Source organism: Podarcis liolepis (assembly GCF_965112155.1).
Source record: "Podarcis liolepis genome assembly, chromosome: 9".
In the NCBI taxonomy this organism is placed as follows: domain Eukaryota; kingdom Metazoa; phylum Chordata; class Lepidosauria; order Squamata; family Lacertidae; genus Podarcis; species Podarcis liolepis.
Genome location: NC_139564.1, coordinates 46,414,931 through 46,432,125, shown reverse-complemented (window position 1 = coordinate 46,432,125; position 17,195 = coordinate 46,414,931). Strand labels below are relative to the sequence as shown.

Genomic DNA, 17,195 nt, shown 5'->3' with positions numbered 1-17,195 from the left:
TGTTTCACTTTCATTGCAATTTATCTTTGAGAAGAAGAATAACTGCATCAAGCCAGGTATTTGACTAGATGACCTGCAAGGCCGTTTTCAACTTTTTGATTCTATCAGTGTCAAAACAACTTTCAGAAATACAGCGGTACCTTGGGTTACATACGCTTCAGGTTACATACGCTTCAGGTTACATACGCTTCAGGTTACAGATTCCGCTAACCCAGAAATAGTACCTTGGGTTAAGAACTTTGCTTCAGGATGAGAACAGAAATCGTGTTCCGGCAGCACGGCAGCAGCAGGAGGCCCCAGTAGCTAAAGTGGTGCTTCAGGTTAAGAACAGTTTCAGGTTAAGAACGGACCTCCGGAATGAATTAAGTACTTAACCCGAGGTACCACTGTATCTCTATAGCCACTAGCACCTTAGAGATCAACTAAGTTTGCTTTGGGTAATTTTTGTACTGGACAATTTTTTTTTTTAAATTTCAACTGTGTCAGACCAACACGGCTACCATACCCAGAACAAACTTATTTGGTTTCTAAGGTGCTACTGGAATTTTTTAAAAATTTTGTTTATTTATTTCGACTGTGTCAGACCAACACGGCTACCTACCTGAATCTATAGCCACTGTTGGAGATATTTCTATTCACTGCTGGGAGTTTTCACTGTTGGGGGTTTCTATGTTGCTTTGAAAAACTGGTTCTCTTTTGATGTCCTTCAGTAAGGCTTACCACAATTTAATGTCACAACTGGCTAAGATTTATGCAGGGTTTATCAATCCTGCACACAATCCTGCTTCTCTCCCAGTCACTTAAGCACCCTGCATGCAGGATTGCACCCTGACTTGATAAATATATCTCATGACGATTTGAAATAGAGCTATATGAAATAATCTATCTCACTTTAACATGGGACATTTTGATATTCAAGCATATGCATCTGAATGCTATAGATAGCATAGGCCCACTTAGCATGTCCTGGCGACCTAGAATCTATGCCTTCTCCCTGGTCACCACCTGCTCACAGAAAAGTAGTTGTCCAATTCATTTGCCACAAGCAGAATCTAGCTATTGCAAACCTTTTCTGTGTGGGTTGGAATCATAGTGTGCAAAACTGTATGTCCTGTTGATGGCAGATGAATCAGATTAGCGGCTAGGGGTAGAGAAGGAAGAAGGCAAGCATTGTGAACAGATGGGCTTGCATGTACCAATCCCTGCAATCTAGAAATTCATTCATTCTACACTGCATGCATAAATTTGACCAGCACTGCTGCTCTACAGATAAAGCCATTGCCATACATGTAGACGACTAAGGAACAAACATTCCACCTTAATACATCACCAAACTAAGGAACAAAAATAGATGTTCAGAACAAATTTGACACATGATATAAATGAAAGTGGTATTTTACTCCACTTACGTCAAATCATGAAAACTGAAATATCTGCATCCTTGGTTCCTTCAACATTCAGTTTTGGAATTTAAATACAACTGAAAGATGGCTGCTCTCCTCTTAATATTAGGAACCTGAAAGTTGTCTGCTCCTTCATCTCTGTCAAGGAAGGAGAATGGTATAGCAAAACAAATTTTAAGCTGCTGCTTCTCACATGATAAAATATGAAGGCTTTATGTGAAGATTTGAAACAAAGAACAAGACAATTCTGACTTGAATTGGAGTAACTGAAAGCTGAAATTACTTTTCAGATGCACAGTTTGGTTTGATAACTACCATTTTTCACTTCCAGCTTCTCATTTTGCCTGAATCTGAAGGCGGTAGCTTCCAATGTGCATTTACTGTGCTATAATCCATACTTTCTATATAAGCTCAAAGGTAGCATCTCTTGTTAACATCATACATAAAGAAAACGTGCACCCACAATAGACAAAACTACACGGCGTAACTTCTCCTTATCCAGTTTGCAGATTCGAATGGTCACCCATATTTGCCAGCCAAGAGCCAGGGCGCACAATCAGCAAAATCATGTGATGTAACTCTTCAGTATCATTTGACGTTGCACATATGAATGCTCACCCATATAAAATTCTCCCCACACATGGGGGGCGGGGACAATAACATCAAGTTTAGGGGTCAGTTGTTCTCACGTGTTAACTTTACACAGGTAGTTATAATTAAAAATATATATACAGTGGTACCTCGGGTTAAGTACTTAATTCGTTCCGGAGGTCTGTTCTTAACCTGAAACTGTTCTTAACCTGAAGTACCACATTAGCTAATGGGGCCTCCTGCTGCCGCCGCGCCGCTGGAGCACAATTTCTGTTCTCATCTTGAAGCAAAGGTCTTAACCTGAAGCACTATTTCTGGGTTAGTGGAGTCTGTAACCTGAAGCGTATGTAACCTGAAGCGTATGTAACCTGAAGAGTATGTAACCCGAGGTACCACTGTATGGGGAAACATTGAAGCATAATGATCCCCACCTGTGGGCTGCACTGGTGTCCAGCAATGAGAGCAGCATCTGATTCTGCTGATTGTGAAATTTGGTTCTCGAAAGCAGGTTGCTTTAAACGGCTCCCCCAAAAAGTTTGGAAACATGTTCTTAGGATGTTCACAGTGTGCAGCTACAGAAAAGCTGCATAACATGATACAGTAGATTTTGTTAAGCTCCTGCAATGGCATTAACTGAAACAGTTGGCAGTTGCCTGCAGTTTCAGCTGCTATTCTACATAATGCTATTCTACTTTAATAGAAACTCCACAACTGCCTATAGCCTCCTATAGCCATTCCTGCAGCACTGAGTTAATACTGGTAGAATCCGACAACCTTTAGCTCCAGGAAGTGTATTTGGCCACAAACCTGCCTTGTCAGACTCATTATGCTTCTTCTCCTGGTGATTGTATTGATCTAAATCCACTTATGCATCTTTTAATAAAAAGTGCCAGGAAAGAAATGCAGTGTTCCAAGCAGAAATCCTTTCTGAAAACCTTCCATTGTGTTGCTATTATAAATAACATGTCTACTTTTTAAAGATGAAGGAGGATGTGGTCACTTTTGGCTCATCCCATCAATGGTGACTTGATAAGTATGAATGATTGCAGATGATTGTTCAGCAACACCATGTAAAATGGATGGAAATTTTATTTAATTGCTGTGATGGAAATTATTCTTTCTTCAACTGCAGAAGAGAAATGGTCATTTGACACCTTACAGTCATTTTCATGCTTCATTCAAAATGCAACTCTAAAATTACTCTTACATTGCTTTTCAGCCATTCCCATTTCAACAGTGAAAGGAATGTAATAGGGAGGTTCTTAACATTATCTGTTATAACACCTTATTTAAATAACCCTCTTAAACCTGACTTTCCACCAAGGGAAAGGAATGGCGCTAGAACATCCATCTTGTTTTACAGTTCTGAGACACTGACAGTATCCATTGATGTTTCTACTTCTCTACTGGTGGCATCTCAAGATTCCCACATAGCACTCATGCACTCCATAGTATCCCCCATAAGTAACAGCAACTATTCATAGCTACTCACTATAGTAGGGTTTGACCTGAGAAACTCTAAAACTCTGTTTAACTTTATTAACATGGAGTGTTTGGAAACATTTTTTTAAAATAAAGTTTTCCCTTGACCAGCAAGGGAAATTGTCAGCCAGGAGGCCTCCAGCAGCAGCTGGTGAGGTTCTCAGCCAAGTTCTTCAGATATTGTCCACCCGCAATGACAGCACGTTGGCTTCTGCCCTGGCATTTACTTAATCTTCAGAACAGATTTCCTGGCACTAGGAAACTTAATTTCTGACTCCTTTGACCCAGATGCTGGCCAAAATCTTGTTTGCAATCTGTACAGAACAGTCTGTTTTTTTTCTCCCTAAGAGCTGGTTTTTTTGCTGTTAAATTTCTCTAAAACAGTCATATTAATATGCTCAAAAATCCACTGTTGAGTTTCAGATAAAGGATCACATCTGTTCATGAAAATCTTCTTCTCTGCCGGATTGCAATCAATGCAGCTGCTGCTCACCGGATGGAACAAAGTTTTGTCCTGTGGGGATGAGAACAAAAATGCATTAAGAAGCAAATGCCAGCTGATTAAAAATGGCCATGTTTTGGGGAACAGAGGTTTTATAAAAGTCAAGACAAGCTTCTTTAAGATTTGGACAGCTCTTCTGCCCAGAATAAAACAGAGTGATGGTGTAGAATGCTTCCAGACTATTTCCAGTGTATTGTACGTAGGTGGCTGTCTAGAGTAAAATATTTAACAGTTATGAATGAAGGCACTGATATTTAAGACAAGCCTGGATGACTTGCAGAGGATCTGCTCCCTCATTTCCCATAACTGCAACTCTGTGCCAACATGCTTGATCACTGAGCTGGTTAGCTTTACTCCTGCACAACTTCTGTGGCAATTGGTTGTCTGAATCATTCACCAACACCACCGTGGAAGGGAAGTAGTGCAGGGGTAGAGCACCTGCTTTTCATACAAAAGGTCCCAGGTTAAATCCTTCACATCTCCAGAAAGGGCTAGGATGGTCTGAAATCAGAGAGAGAGGCTGACAATCAGTGTAGAAAATGCTCAGCTAGATGGACCATTCGTCTGACTTAGTGCAAGGTGGGTTTTCAGATGCACGGTTTGGTTTGATAGCTACTATGTTCCACTTCCACCTCCTCATTTTGCCTCATTTAGATTATTCTTCCCGCATCTAGAGATGCAATCCTGGCAGAAGTTGTGTCTGTAGGCTAGCATCATGGGATCTGCAAAGTAGCCCAGGCTATCAGGGCAAGTAGCTTCATTCCGAAGCCTCTTATTGGTGCTCTCAGCCCTAGCTTCACTATTGCAGTGCAACACAAAGGGAACTGATTTCTTTTCTCCTGCGCTATGAAGCAGCCCCAATGGGAAGAGAGCTCAAAAGGACTGTATCTCCACCCCCAAAGCCCAGCAAAAGCAGTGATCCTAATTTGGCAGAGGGTAGCAAAGGGGCTTCTGTTCAAGCGCCCAAACCGAAGCAACTCTGACTACCAGCAAGGGGGGAAAGGTGAAGCAGCAGGCAATGAAATCAAAATCCCTGCTACAAAAAGAAGCAGGTATGAACATTCTGTTTGTGATATTTGATCTCTGGTGGCTCTTTTGACCCAGTGAGCCACCAGCTCCAATATTTGTTGCATTGGTCATCAAAGACCTGTTGCTGTGGACTGGGGATTGACTTTGCTGTTCTGCAATAAATTACTAAAGAGCAGTCTTTTCCATGTTGTCTTACATAAGATGCTCAACCCCACTGTTTTTCTGCTGAGGAAATTGAGCAGTGTTGCATTCTTCACAGAACACCCAATTAATTTCACAGAAATCATGCAACTGATTCTACATGTCCTAAACAAGGTTTAGATTCGCCCATTATGCATCATTTATTTGATTTCTAAACTAGTTTGGAAAGCACGAGGATGACGGAGAGTAAACATAGAAGAGGATGTGAGTCAAGGGTCCACTGGGGACAGGAATCCTGGTCCATTGGGGTGTTATCCTGAATCCTGTCCAGTAAACCATACCCTATTTATTATTAATTGCTTGTGCATTTAAAAACTTTTCTTCCCAATGTATTCTGAAAATTTTCTTGTTTTTCTTATGAAGTTCCTTTTTTTCAGGTTTCCTATAGGTATTTGGTTTGCCACTGTGAGAACAGGATGCTAGCCTGATCCAGCAAGATCTCATGTTGACATTGTTCTAATCACCATTCCTCAAGGTCAGAATCAATTGTGCATTCAATTTTGTTTTTTTTTTAAATTAGTTTTTAAAAGATTTTATTGTATTACAAAAGAGACGAATAAGCAAAGAATAGTACAATTGGGGGGAGAATGTTCTGTTGCATAGTGGAAGGAATTTTTTATTTTGACTATGGCAGACCAACACGGCTACCTATCTACTACTGTTGCATAGTGTTAGTTTAGGGGTTTGTGTCAGCATCACATTGATAGGCTGTGTGTGTGTGTGTGTGTGTGTAGACATTGTGAGATGTTAGGGGTCCAAAGCTTGGCTGATTGTGTTCAGGTGGTTACATTGTGGGGTTGGGGTTGGGTCGTTGGGTCAGGTTAGCCGTGTTGATTTGTATGTTGTTGGTGGGGATAGGTCACTGTCATGTTGTGCTTTGTATGTGATAAAGGGGAATCGCACTGGGGTTAGCTTGTCCCCGTACTAATTTGAGTTGGTTGGTTAATTTTTCTAGTAGGGCTTATCCCCATACATTTTGGTACCCAGTGGTCTGTGTTCACTTTTTGAATGCCACATGCTTAAGCCACTACTGTAGTCACAGAAGGTGTGATACCCCCATTTCCAACTCATTCTCTTGTTTCCTCTAAAACAGACATTAAAAAAAATATGGTCCCTCAGACTCATGTCAGGGGCGGCATCCTCAAGGGCCTGTTGCTATTGGCATCACTGCCCTTCGCCATTATTCTGATGAGCCCAGTCGGCAGCCATTGTAACTGTGTCAGGAACTGAGGACCACTGTCCTATGTGGCAAGATGTGTCGCTACAGCTTCTCAGAGAAGAATTCAGCCCAGGCTAGCCTTGGCTCCTTCTGAGCAGGAAGAAGTATAAGAGGACTTCCTGTCTCAGTGGTGCTTTGAGCTCTAGCATGTGTTGTGTTTCTGGTATTGCTGTTAAGTTCTGATGCTTAGCTTCTACTATCAGCCCTATCTTCTGGCTTGACCTCTGAATTAGATGGCTTTTTTGCCTGATTCCCATTTACTGGTTCCTGATTTACTGCCTGTGGCCCTCAACCCAGCCTGGACTATGCCCAAGGTTAAAAAGCTTTTGTTAAGTCCACTCATTTGTTTCCACTTACTAATTTGGGAATGCTTTGCTTGGAGGGAATGGCTGGCTGGCATCTTGACAAGGAACACATTGGAGGTGAGGCTCTATGACAGGCACAGGCAAACTCGGCCCTCCAGATGTTTTGGGACTACAACTCCCATCATCCCTAGCTAACAGGTCAGGGATGATGGGAGTTGTAGTCCCAAAACATCTGGAGGGCCGAGTTTTCTTCTGCCTGATCTATGACAACATTTTAGGCTTCCCATGGGCATTTGGTTAGTCACTGTGGGAGCAAGATGCTGGACTAGGTAGGCTGTTGCCCTGATCCAGAAGGGTCTTCTTACAGTCTTTTCTTTTTTTTAAAGGTTCCATGTGTTTAAACTAGTATCACTTTTGAAATAGCCATTCTCAGTCATTAAGAAAGAATCTGAACAAAAAAGGAAGCTGTGTGTGTATGTTTTATACTAGTGAGTGCTTTTTTCAGGAAATTATTTAAAAATAAATCCAGGCTGTTACACGATGCTTGCTTTTGACAATCTATCTCCACTTGTTAGCAGAAGTTCGGCTGACTTCATCAGAAGCAGAACCAGGCCCATTAAGATGAGCAGCACACTGCAGCCAATGCACTTGGAGAATGAAAACCAAGAAGAGACTGCAAACATTTCCTCTTGGTAAGTTTCAGTTACTTCTGGGAAGGGCAAAAACTCTTTCTCCCCTTTCTTTTTGCAGTGAAGGCATATTATTTCAGAGTGACACCCTTTCCATAAGATAATGGACTTGCAGGCAGGCCTGGGCAGTTCAGGTAATTGGTAATGAGACAAGGTTCCTTTCCTTCCTTCTAGGTCATTGCTTTAACTATGGCCAAGGTCAGTAGTCAATGAGAGTCATTATCGTCTGACGGCTGCAGTCATTTCTGTGAAATGAGTTGGTAGTCTCAGCATAGGCCCAATAAGACCAAATGTCCACATGATAAAACATACCATTAGAACTGATATTCACACTGTGAGCTTTTCAGCAGCAAAGTCAAGGTGCGATCCACCAGGCCCTGCTGCTATGCTTCCTTCTCCATTTGTTACCAAAGAGCTTGATTTAATGGGGATAAAGATGGAGGACATTGCTTGATGGGATTGCAGTTTAAGAGTCTTTTGTGCCAGGTCTGAATTACTAGTAGATGTCGCCTCTGCAGCTCTCTCAGGAGTAGCATAAAGTCCAATAGCCCCGATAAATGAATGAATGCCTGAATTCCAACTCTTAAGTCTCTCCCACAACTTGTTGCTGCATTCAGAGCAGAACTACATTAGATACGAAATCATGTGGAAAGACTATGTCATGGGCCATCCTATGGAAAATCATATTAAAGACATATGTCTCAGTCTCTTGGCATAGGCCTCAGTTGTGAGATAAAAATCCAAGGCTGCATGTTCAGTGATCCTTGCTTCACTGGTTCTGCACATAATCCTAAAATATATTTGGTGTGGTAAGATTGGAGGGCACTGAGGATGTGTTTGGGGGTAGTGCAAGGACTGAATCTAACGTAGCTTCTGCCTCTCTCTCAATGGGTTATTAGGATTGGCAAGACTGAGAACATTGTTCATCTTTGATGAGCAAGCTGTATGAAGATCTCCATATGTACACAACCTGCTGTGTGGGATGACTGGTGCCATTAACTAAAATGCTGTAAACAGATCATGTCTGAAAAGAATGACATTTGAACTGCAAACTCTTCCAAAGACATCAGGTAGGATCTAAATTTAGTTTGTATTTTAAAAATCTAAATACGTGATTAATGAATAAATCCAGTGATTTGGAACAGTGATGATAATGATTAATTTATTAGCTTTATTAATCACCTTAGATGAGTCACCTCAAGGCAAGGTAAAATATAAAAATGACACATTGCAATGCGAAACTCATAAAGTGCAAAATGTAAAATATTTTGTACCAGTGAACACATCAGTTAAACATACTACAGTTCTCCTAAACCTCTGCTGACATGATTACTACATAGTTAATCTTTAAAACTGACTCCAGCCTAAAAAGCAGCAGTTAAATGCCATGATATATAGAAAAGGTTTTGCTTGGTGTATGATGCCATAGTGGGTGCCAGGAGATTCTCTCTGGGGCACCACTACTGAAAAGCCCCTTTCCCTTGCAACCACTAGGCCTGGGCAATTTATCAATATATCGCCCAGGACTGGTATGAGGGGCAGACCGCGATGGCGGCTTCACTCAGTGGTACGTATATTGTGGGTGAAACCGCTGCCACTCCTGAGTCTCTCTACTACCAGTGCCCAGCGGGTGCTGAGGGAGAGACAATCTGCAGTGGAGGCAGAGGGCTCAGGAGTGGAGGCTGTTTCACCAGCGATATCCCGCTGAGTGAAACTTCCATCCCACTCTGCCCTCATACCGACGCAGAGGGAGAAACAAACTGCATCGGCAGGGCAGCATGTTCCTCCCTCCGCTTCTATAAACTGCTTGGCTGAGGAGCGTGAGGCTGCCCTTGCCTCAGCCAAGGACCCCTGACCTGCCAGCGGGTCACACGAGCCAGCGGTGGGGTGTGGGCTCCATTAATGTGCTCCTGCTCCACAGCTGAGGGAGCCCTAATTCTTCTCTAATGGATCCCCCACTTTGCCTCCTGGTTGCGCAAGCCGGAGATCGGGGCTTCCTTAGACCTCTTCACTGGGGATGGGGGCTTCCTTAGACCTCTTCGCTGAGGGGTGCGGACGTAGCACTGCCTGGCTGCCTTTGCCAGGGAGAGAGGGCTCTGCCTTTCCTCCTGGGCTGAACAACTACTCTAGGAGGAAAGACGTGGCCTGCTCTCCCAGGCGAAGGCAGTCAGGTGATGGTAGCCAACAGAAGAAAAAGGGAGCCACTTTGGCACAGAGGGTGGGCAGGTTACATCAGACAAGCATACGCTTGCCTCACGCATTGCTGCCTTGGCACGGGGGGGGTGAGGTGGGGGCCACCTCTTTCTCCAGGGAGGCACTGCCATCACCAGGGAGGGAGGGCTACAACTTCCCCCCCCAGGGTAGTCGTTCACCCCAGGAGGAAAGACGGAGCCCACCCTCCCAGGCGAAGGCAGCCAGGCAGTGCAGAGGTTGCCTGATGCCGGGCCCAGCGCTCACCAGCAGCATCAGGCAGCCCCACTCTGCAAGGCATCGATGGGGTGGCTTGCACCCAAGCGCCTTGCGGAACGGTGCAGAGGTTGCCTGATGCTGGCACTGGGGAGGAGGCAGCCTTGCAAACGGAGCCTGACAGGCTCGGTCCGCTTGGCTACCACCTGGCTGCATTCACCTGGTGGGAGTAACAGGCTGCGTTGGCCTCAGCGCCTGGACAATGCAGCTTGTTCCTCCCTCCGTTTCAACATCGCAGTATATCGCCAGATGGTGATTTTTCGCTGGCGATGCATCTTGATGTTGAAAAGCTGACACCACTCTGTGAACTAAGGGTATTGGTGTCCCAAGCAGTGTAAGCCTTTGTTTTCCATTCTTACGGAGTGTGTTCAACTCTGAGACTCACATACTTTCCCCAGTATTACAGTAGGTTCCCCTTTGAGAACTGAATGTAATAAGAGTGTCTCATTTTTATCGTCCATTTCAGGTTCAATACAGCGATTTCAGGACCTTTAGCAGAATAGATTCCTAGACTCTTACAAATTTATCCAAATACATTTTGAATACCATGTTATTTAATTGATATTCAAATGTGTCGGTTGTGGAATCAGCACTGCATGCATTGTTGGAACTCCTGAGCTCCTGGGTGAATGGCTGCGTAGGTAGAGGCTATGCTGTGTATAATGTGAAATGGGGAAGTCTGAAGAATCAGGACTCCTGGTTGTAGAAAGAGTCCCATGATGTAGTGACTAGACCTTTGGAGAATGGGGATGATAAAAATGAAATGAATGAATGAATGAATAGAATCTACACATATGACTAAGCATTCATAAAGGAAAGTGTTGCTCATAAGCAATCTGTCTTTCAAGTATAGTGATCAGCATCTTTTCTTAGGCACAGTATCTCCATCTCTAAACTTACACCTGCAGGACAGCATTCTACAGCACCTTTTGCTTCTGTATGTGGATCTGCTTGTACACAGCTGGCTTTGTGTGTACATAAGTAGCTGCACATTGTCTCTGTAGTAAACGTTCCCAGCTCATCTCTCAGCCCAAGCACATACTCAAGGCCACAATATTGGTTTCAAGTAGCAATTACCTCTCAGGTTTGTCTGTAGCATGTAGAAAATAATGACCTACCTGAAAGGGTTGTTTGCTGAGAATTTTATGGATGCTAAGAAAGTTCTGTGTAAATATGACACATTATCATTAATTAACTTATATTATGTAAAAGGTTTTTTTTAAAAAAAGACTGAGGTGAACAGAAAGTAGATACATCTTAGATCAAAGATAAACTTAATTGATTTAGGCATTATTTTTACAATGGTTGTGGCTCCTTGTCTGAGCAATTTATAGCCAACCATAAGTGTTTGCCTCACTATATTGTCTGAGAGCACTGATGGCTACCCGATCAGTGTTACATAGCTCCAGCTTGGCCAGCACTTCCTTTATAAAAATGCTTTTTGAAGAATTTCTCACTCAGAAATATAGATTTTGCCTTGGAACAAAAAACTCCCATGTACTGCCTCATTCCCACAAGTAGTAAAAATAAATCAGCAAACAGGACAGTGTTTTATCAATTGGCCAATGGCATATGTCACATGGTTGTTTAAAGGGCTGTTATTTCACTGTGATCATCCACCGAGGTCCAGATTAAAAATATGATGGGCCAGGAGCAGAGGACAATGCAAGAATTGTGCCTGCTCTGTGCTGCCCCATACCCACACACCCCTGGTACATTAGGCACCAATGAAGTGTTTCAAGACATCAAGCTTCTTTTCAGCAGCTTGGGCAAGCCAGGAAATAAATTGACTTTGGTGTTTGAGCAAGAGGCTGCAGTTGTACAAAGTCAGATCCTTATCTGACATAAATGGAGCTTTCTCCTCTGACTTTGAGGGCGTTGTGCCATCTCGTATAATTTGAAGATCCAGCACATGCCTTTCAAATGGCACCTCTACTAGGAATGAGAATTCAATTCACCCTACAAAGTCTGATCCTTCTCTGGCTAAAGTGTAAATACTAAACGAAACTGATCAACCAAAGACATGGATTGAATGGCAATAGAGTCCCCTCCATGTAACCCACACAAAAGTTTTCATGGATACACATTTTCAGACAAAACCCCCCTCAAGATATTTCCCCCCCCCCCCAGTTTAAGACAATATAAGCCCTGGCAGAGTCGCCATCTGTTGTTTTCCCTCCTCTGGGAATTCCCCATCTCTGCACTGATTCTAAACCTCTCTGCCAGCTCTCCTGATGACTAAACTTCCTCATTGGTTATCCTTTCCCTTCATCTAGCATATAATAGTCTTACAACCACTTTAACTGCCATAGTCTGGTGAAGTGCTGATAATTTTGGCTCAAATTTCCTTGCTGCCACCCACCCACAGCACACATTACCTATGGTTCTCTTGGTTCCCTGGAAGGAGATAATGACTCTCAAAAAGCCTGAAGTGTGTAGCGTAGGTCTGCCTTTAATCTATTTCCAAATTCATGAATGCTTTGGTAAACTAGAAAATATTACGGTGATGAAGGCCAAAATAGCTTTTGTCTCTATGCAGCTTTGGGTATGATCCAGCCTCATTGAAGAAACAGCACCCATGTACAAAGGATTCCTGTACAGCTCAATAAAGGGCTGTCCTGTTGTTCCAAGGCAATAAAAGAAGCACCCGTGCCTAGTGATACCATGTGCTCATATATCCACATCCAGGGCTCTGTCCCTGTATGACAATAAGGAGGGCTAGGCAGGGTGGGAGGGATAAGGAAGGTGACACAGACCTTCCATGCTCTGTAATGGTTCAGTGGGCCGTGAATGTCTGAGCTTGTGTGCACATGTCAGGAGGCATAGGAGGAGGAAACACCAGTGTATGGGGTTGGGGGCAGAACTCTGTTAAGCTTTAGTAATTTGAAGATACTGAATGCCAAGGAAGTTGTGCTGTGGGATGGTGATGGATAGGTGAAACAGAGCACCAGAATAACAGTCATCTCATGCAGTTCCACCAAGGCCTGCACTGAGAAGGTTAAACAAGGTCACGTCCTTGGTACCCATTTCAAAAGCAATCAATCATGTCACTCCAAAGCATTGTTATGGTAACTAGTAAAATGTGAAGAAGAAAAAGTCATGCACGATTTCTGTCACAGCCAACCTGCTTCTAGTGCTATTTAAAATGGTTTGAAATGCAGTCGGCATCCTAGACCGATGACCCTTGAATTGTAAACCATTTTGTTTCATTAGATATACAGGGCTGCTCTTTCCAGCATTTTGTACATCTGCCAATTGCAATCTTTAAAGTAAAGAAAGATTATATTGTATTTAATTCATTAGGAGCTTTTCTTGTGCCTGTCACATGGAATAAAAACATTTTCAGGGCTGCCTTTGTTAAAATGACTCACATGTCTTGATGTGCCAAAATGGCAAAGCATCTTTCAGGGGATGTGCTCTTCATTTTGTGCTGGGTGAAATCCATATTAATGTTAACTTTGACCTATATAATGGCAGACCTTCAAGAAACAGTGCTATTTCACATTTCAAGTGTTTTTTGTTTTTAACTGAACCAAGGCAGTGTGTAAAATGAATTATTCTGATGGAACAAACATTGCAGTCTCTGTTACCCAAAACCAGGAGTGGCCAGCGAGGATGGGGAGTATTTGTAACTCTGACTTCCGGGTACCAGCATCACAGCAGTGGGACACAGAGCGAACGGTGTGAGGGCAGAGAGGTGTGGCTGAACTACTGGAATCTGACCACTTCGCTTGTGCCACTGCTGCCCGAACCACCAGGGTCCGATCTACTATGAAACTAATGAAGCTTAGGGGGCCCCAATTCCAGGGATTCCCCAATTCCACATTCCTTTTTTTTAAAAAAATGGATTTAGTAGACACATTTTGAGTCGCACAACTCAAATGGATTTTTTTTGTTTTGTTTTATGTGTTTCAACAATCCCAATGTTTTAAAGTCTGTAGTACAGATGTTGTAAAGGTTGCTGTAAACAACCCCACTGAAGAAGGTAACTGTGGTTACTCAGATGTCATTGCTGGTTGCAAAAAGGCTTCATGGCCTCAAAAATGTAGGCCCACCACTGCTAACCATACACTGCCCTGTAAGCAGCAGCAGCATCAGTGATACCAGGAGGCCAGGTTCACAGCACCACCCCTCACAGCTGGCCACCCTGCCCAAAAACCCAGTAGCTGAAAGACTTTGAAACAATGCAAAGCAATACTGACCTTCCTGTAGCTCCAGTGCTGGTTTCCCTTCATACCATGGCAGTCGTAAAGTGTGACGGGGCTGCTGTGCGAAACGGCATCAAAGCAGAATTTTCTGGTGTGAAGAGGTTCTCCTGGACGGATGTCTTCTCTCCAACCAAAGGTGAAGAGCTAAGGGGTGAGGTGGGGGGAAACATTCATGTGACACTGTGTTCTAACTTGGCGTTTGACTGGGAGATCAGATAGTAGGAAACTTCTGGCTTGGCTTTACTTGTGCATAACTAGACAGTAGACTCCAACCAACCATTAAACCAAAAGTATTTGGCTTCAGTGTAATAATTAATAACAGCCCAGAGCAACCCTAAGGAGTAATGGCTAGGTTTTTGGCAAGGAATCGCAATAATTAAAAGGAAAAGAAACCCTCAGTATGAAAAGGTACACAATGAACATCAAGAAAACGCTTATCCCGCTGAAGGGGAAATTAGAAACAACCACCGTTCTATAGAACTAATCAAAAGACTGTCAAGATAATGGGTGATGAAGCTGGGAAATGAGCCCTAAGGGCAGTGAAAGAGCTTGGAGATGAAGCCTCACAGGAAGAATTGAGGCCTAGTTCTCACTGAGGTAGTAAATCTGTACAAATTTGGCTATACTTGTTCAGGAGTGCTTGTATAATTTATTAGTCTTCCATGCAACCAATATCCTCCATGTAGGAAACTAGATATCAGGGCTCTAGCCTAGCCTTGGACAGGAGATTTTAAAATTTCATTTTCATTTTATTTGATACAGGGAAGCATTAAGTTACAAGAGAATGTATTTGCTGTCTGAAGTGGTGCAGCCCAGACAGAGATTTGCCACCTCAGCAAGGACTAGGCCTCAGCTTGTTCAAGGGCGATGGATCAGTGGTAGAGCAAATCAGGGCCGGCCTGTCCATGAGGCAAGGTGAAGCAGTCGCCTCAGACAGCAGAACTGGCCTCCTTTGCCACTGCTCCTTGTTGTTTTGTTGTCCATTCCTGGCTGCCTCCTCCACACACATGTGCCCATGGCCACCACCTCCATGGCTGCCCACCAAGAAAGTGTTCAGGCATGGAGGAGGAGGTAACGTGTATGTATGCAGAGGAAGCAGTTGCGGTGGAAAAGGGGACATCATTTTCTGTTTTGCCTGAAGCAGCAAAACGTCCTAGGCCAGCCCTGCAGTGCAATGCTTTACATTCATAAAGTTCTAGATTCAATCACTGGCCTCTTCAGGTAGGGCTTGTTGGCTATTTGCAGTTTAGTAGCACTGCAGAGTGCTTGCTGGGGAGACCATGCATTAAAAGGGGACCCAAAATAACTTAAACAAGGTTTTAATAACAAACAAAAACTCCTTATACACTAAATACATCAACAACAAACCAGACCCAACCACCAACCCATCCCCCAGGGTAATGGGAGAGCTAGGTGCTGCTCCTTATATACTATACCCAATTGCTGACACAGCTTGATTAACACAACTCGGCAGCACCTGCTATGTTTCACAGCTGTAAGACTGGGTCTCGTTATTTGTCCTGGTCCTAGCCCTTAAAGACATACACAACTTGTGAAACAATAATGAACCTTCACATTTTAAAGTGACCATTCAACAAGACTGTCCTCTACGAGTTGTGCCTGAAACACTAGAAAACCACTGCCAGTCAGTGTGGGCAATAAGGAGCAAGATGGACTGGTGGTCTGACTCTGCATAAGGCAGATTTCTATGTTGTTAGCAGTACAAACTATAGTTTACCTGTATGGTATCAATACATAGGAACTAGGCCAATGCATCATTCTGGAACTTGACATAAAATGTTTCAGCACCAGTGGCTAAGATTAGTATGGAAATTCCCTGTAGCAGGTGCTATGAATGATTGGCTGGTGCTGAGAATGATGTTATGACTGCAGTGGCGGCGGCGGCAGGCAGCCACCAGGAAGAAGCCGTTTCGAATTTGCAATCTCTGTTTTCAGTTGATGACTCACAGTCAGTGGTGGTGATGATGATAATCACCATCACTTCCACGATATATTTTTAAGGTTCGCCTGGCGTTTGATCTATGGTGGATGCTGCCACAGAAGTTAAGCCCCTACACAGAATCATAGAATATCTGAACTCGCCTTTCTTCAAGATAAATTAAACGTGAGTGTTCTTTTTAAAAATGCTGACATGCATTATTTACACTTCACTATTTATAATTTAAAGCTGAACTGCGCTTTGGAAAAGTGCAAAACTCCAACACCGGCATTTTATAAACTCAGCCATCCCTGATGGTGTGCTAGAGCTGGTGCGTAAAACTAACTAATGCGCATTAAGAGCTAATTAGTCCACCTTAAATAGTCTGGTGATTGCTTGCTGCCCTCCCCACTGCCTTCTCCTTCCATGAGAGAGATAAGATTCCTTTATGTATTCTACAACAGCAGCAAGAATACTCATCGCAAAGTATTGGAAGACACAAGATCTACCCACTCTGGAAGAATGGCAGATGAAGGTGATAGACTACATGGGACTGGCTGAAATGACCGGCAGAATCCGCGACCAGGGGAAAGAGACGGCGGAAGAAGATTGGAAGAAATTTAAGATCTATCTTAAGAGACATTGTAAAATTAATGAGTGTTAAAATGTTGTGGTTATAGAAGTAAGCGGATTACAGCTGTAAAGATTAGGTTAAAAGAAAAGAAAGGATTACAATTAGATTAAATTAAGGGTGAGGACTTGCTGAACTAAATATTTGAAATTGGAATGCAGAAAGGGGAGGTATGAGGAGGTCGGTGAAGTAAGGTTTAGGAGAATAAGGACTTGAAATTATACTTGTTTGTTTTTGTGTGTGTTTGTCTGTATTTTATAATTTGTGAAAACTTAATAAATATTTATAAAAAGAGAGAGAGAGAGATAAGCTTCCACATGTAACCTGCAGTTCCCTTTATTCCGAAGGTGCTGCACATTGCTGAGTTCCATTCAACCTTCTCGTCTAAATTGTGCTGGGATCCTTCAAGGCTACGTATTGTCAGTTTAATTTCTCTCTTTTGTCACTTCCCTCTCCGAACCACAGCTGTAAAGCTCATTTAGAATACCCTCTTCTGTAGCTACTGACTCCATTACAACTCGTTAGAGCCT

General features: G+C 43.1%; 1 protein-coding gene and 1 long non-coding RNA gene across 6 annotated transcripts in view; one reads left to right on the top strand and one right to left on the bottom strand.

Annotated features, from left to right (window-relative positions):
- LOC310714761 overlaps positions 1–17,195 on the top strand; it is a 107,679-nt gene that overhangs the window by 42,274 nt on the left and 48,210 nt on the right. For 3 of the 5 annotated variants that reach the window (XR_014530046.1, XR_014530047.1, XR_014530048.1), the window contains exons 3-4: positions 7,311–7,424; positions 8,321–8,491. This is a non-coding gene — a long non-coding RNA (uncharacterized lncRNA). The other 2 variants (XR_014530049.1, XR_014530050.1) reach the window with 2 other exon arrangements.
- Positions 3,066–17,195, bottom strand: part of GALNTL6 (polypeptide N-acetylgalactosaminyltransferase like 6) — a 458,632-nt gene continuing 444,502 nt past the window's right edge. The window contains exons 12-13 of the mRNA XM_083520305.1: positions 14,090–14,239; positions 3,066–3,990 (exon numbers count right to left, since the gene is read on the bottom strand). Of these exons, the coding sequence (XP_083376431.1) occupies positions 3,820–3,990; positions 14,090–14,239 (321 nt within the window). The 3' untranslated portion in view covers positions 3,066–3,819. The remainder of the gene's footprint in view (positions 3,991–14,089; positions 14,240–17,195) is intronic.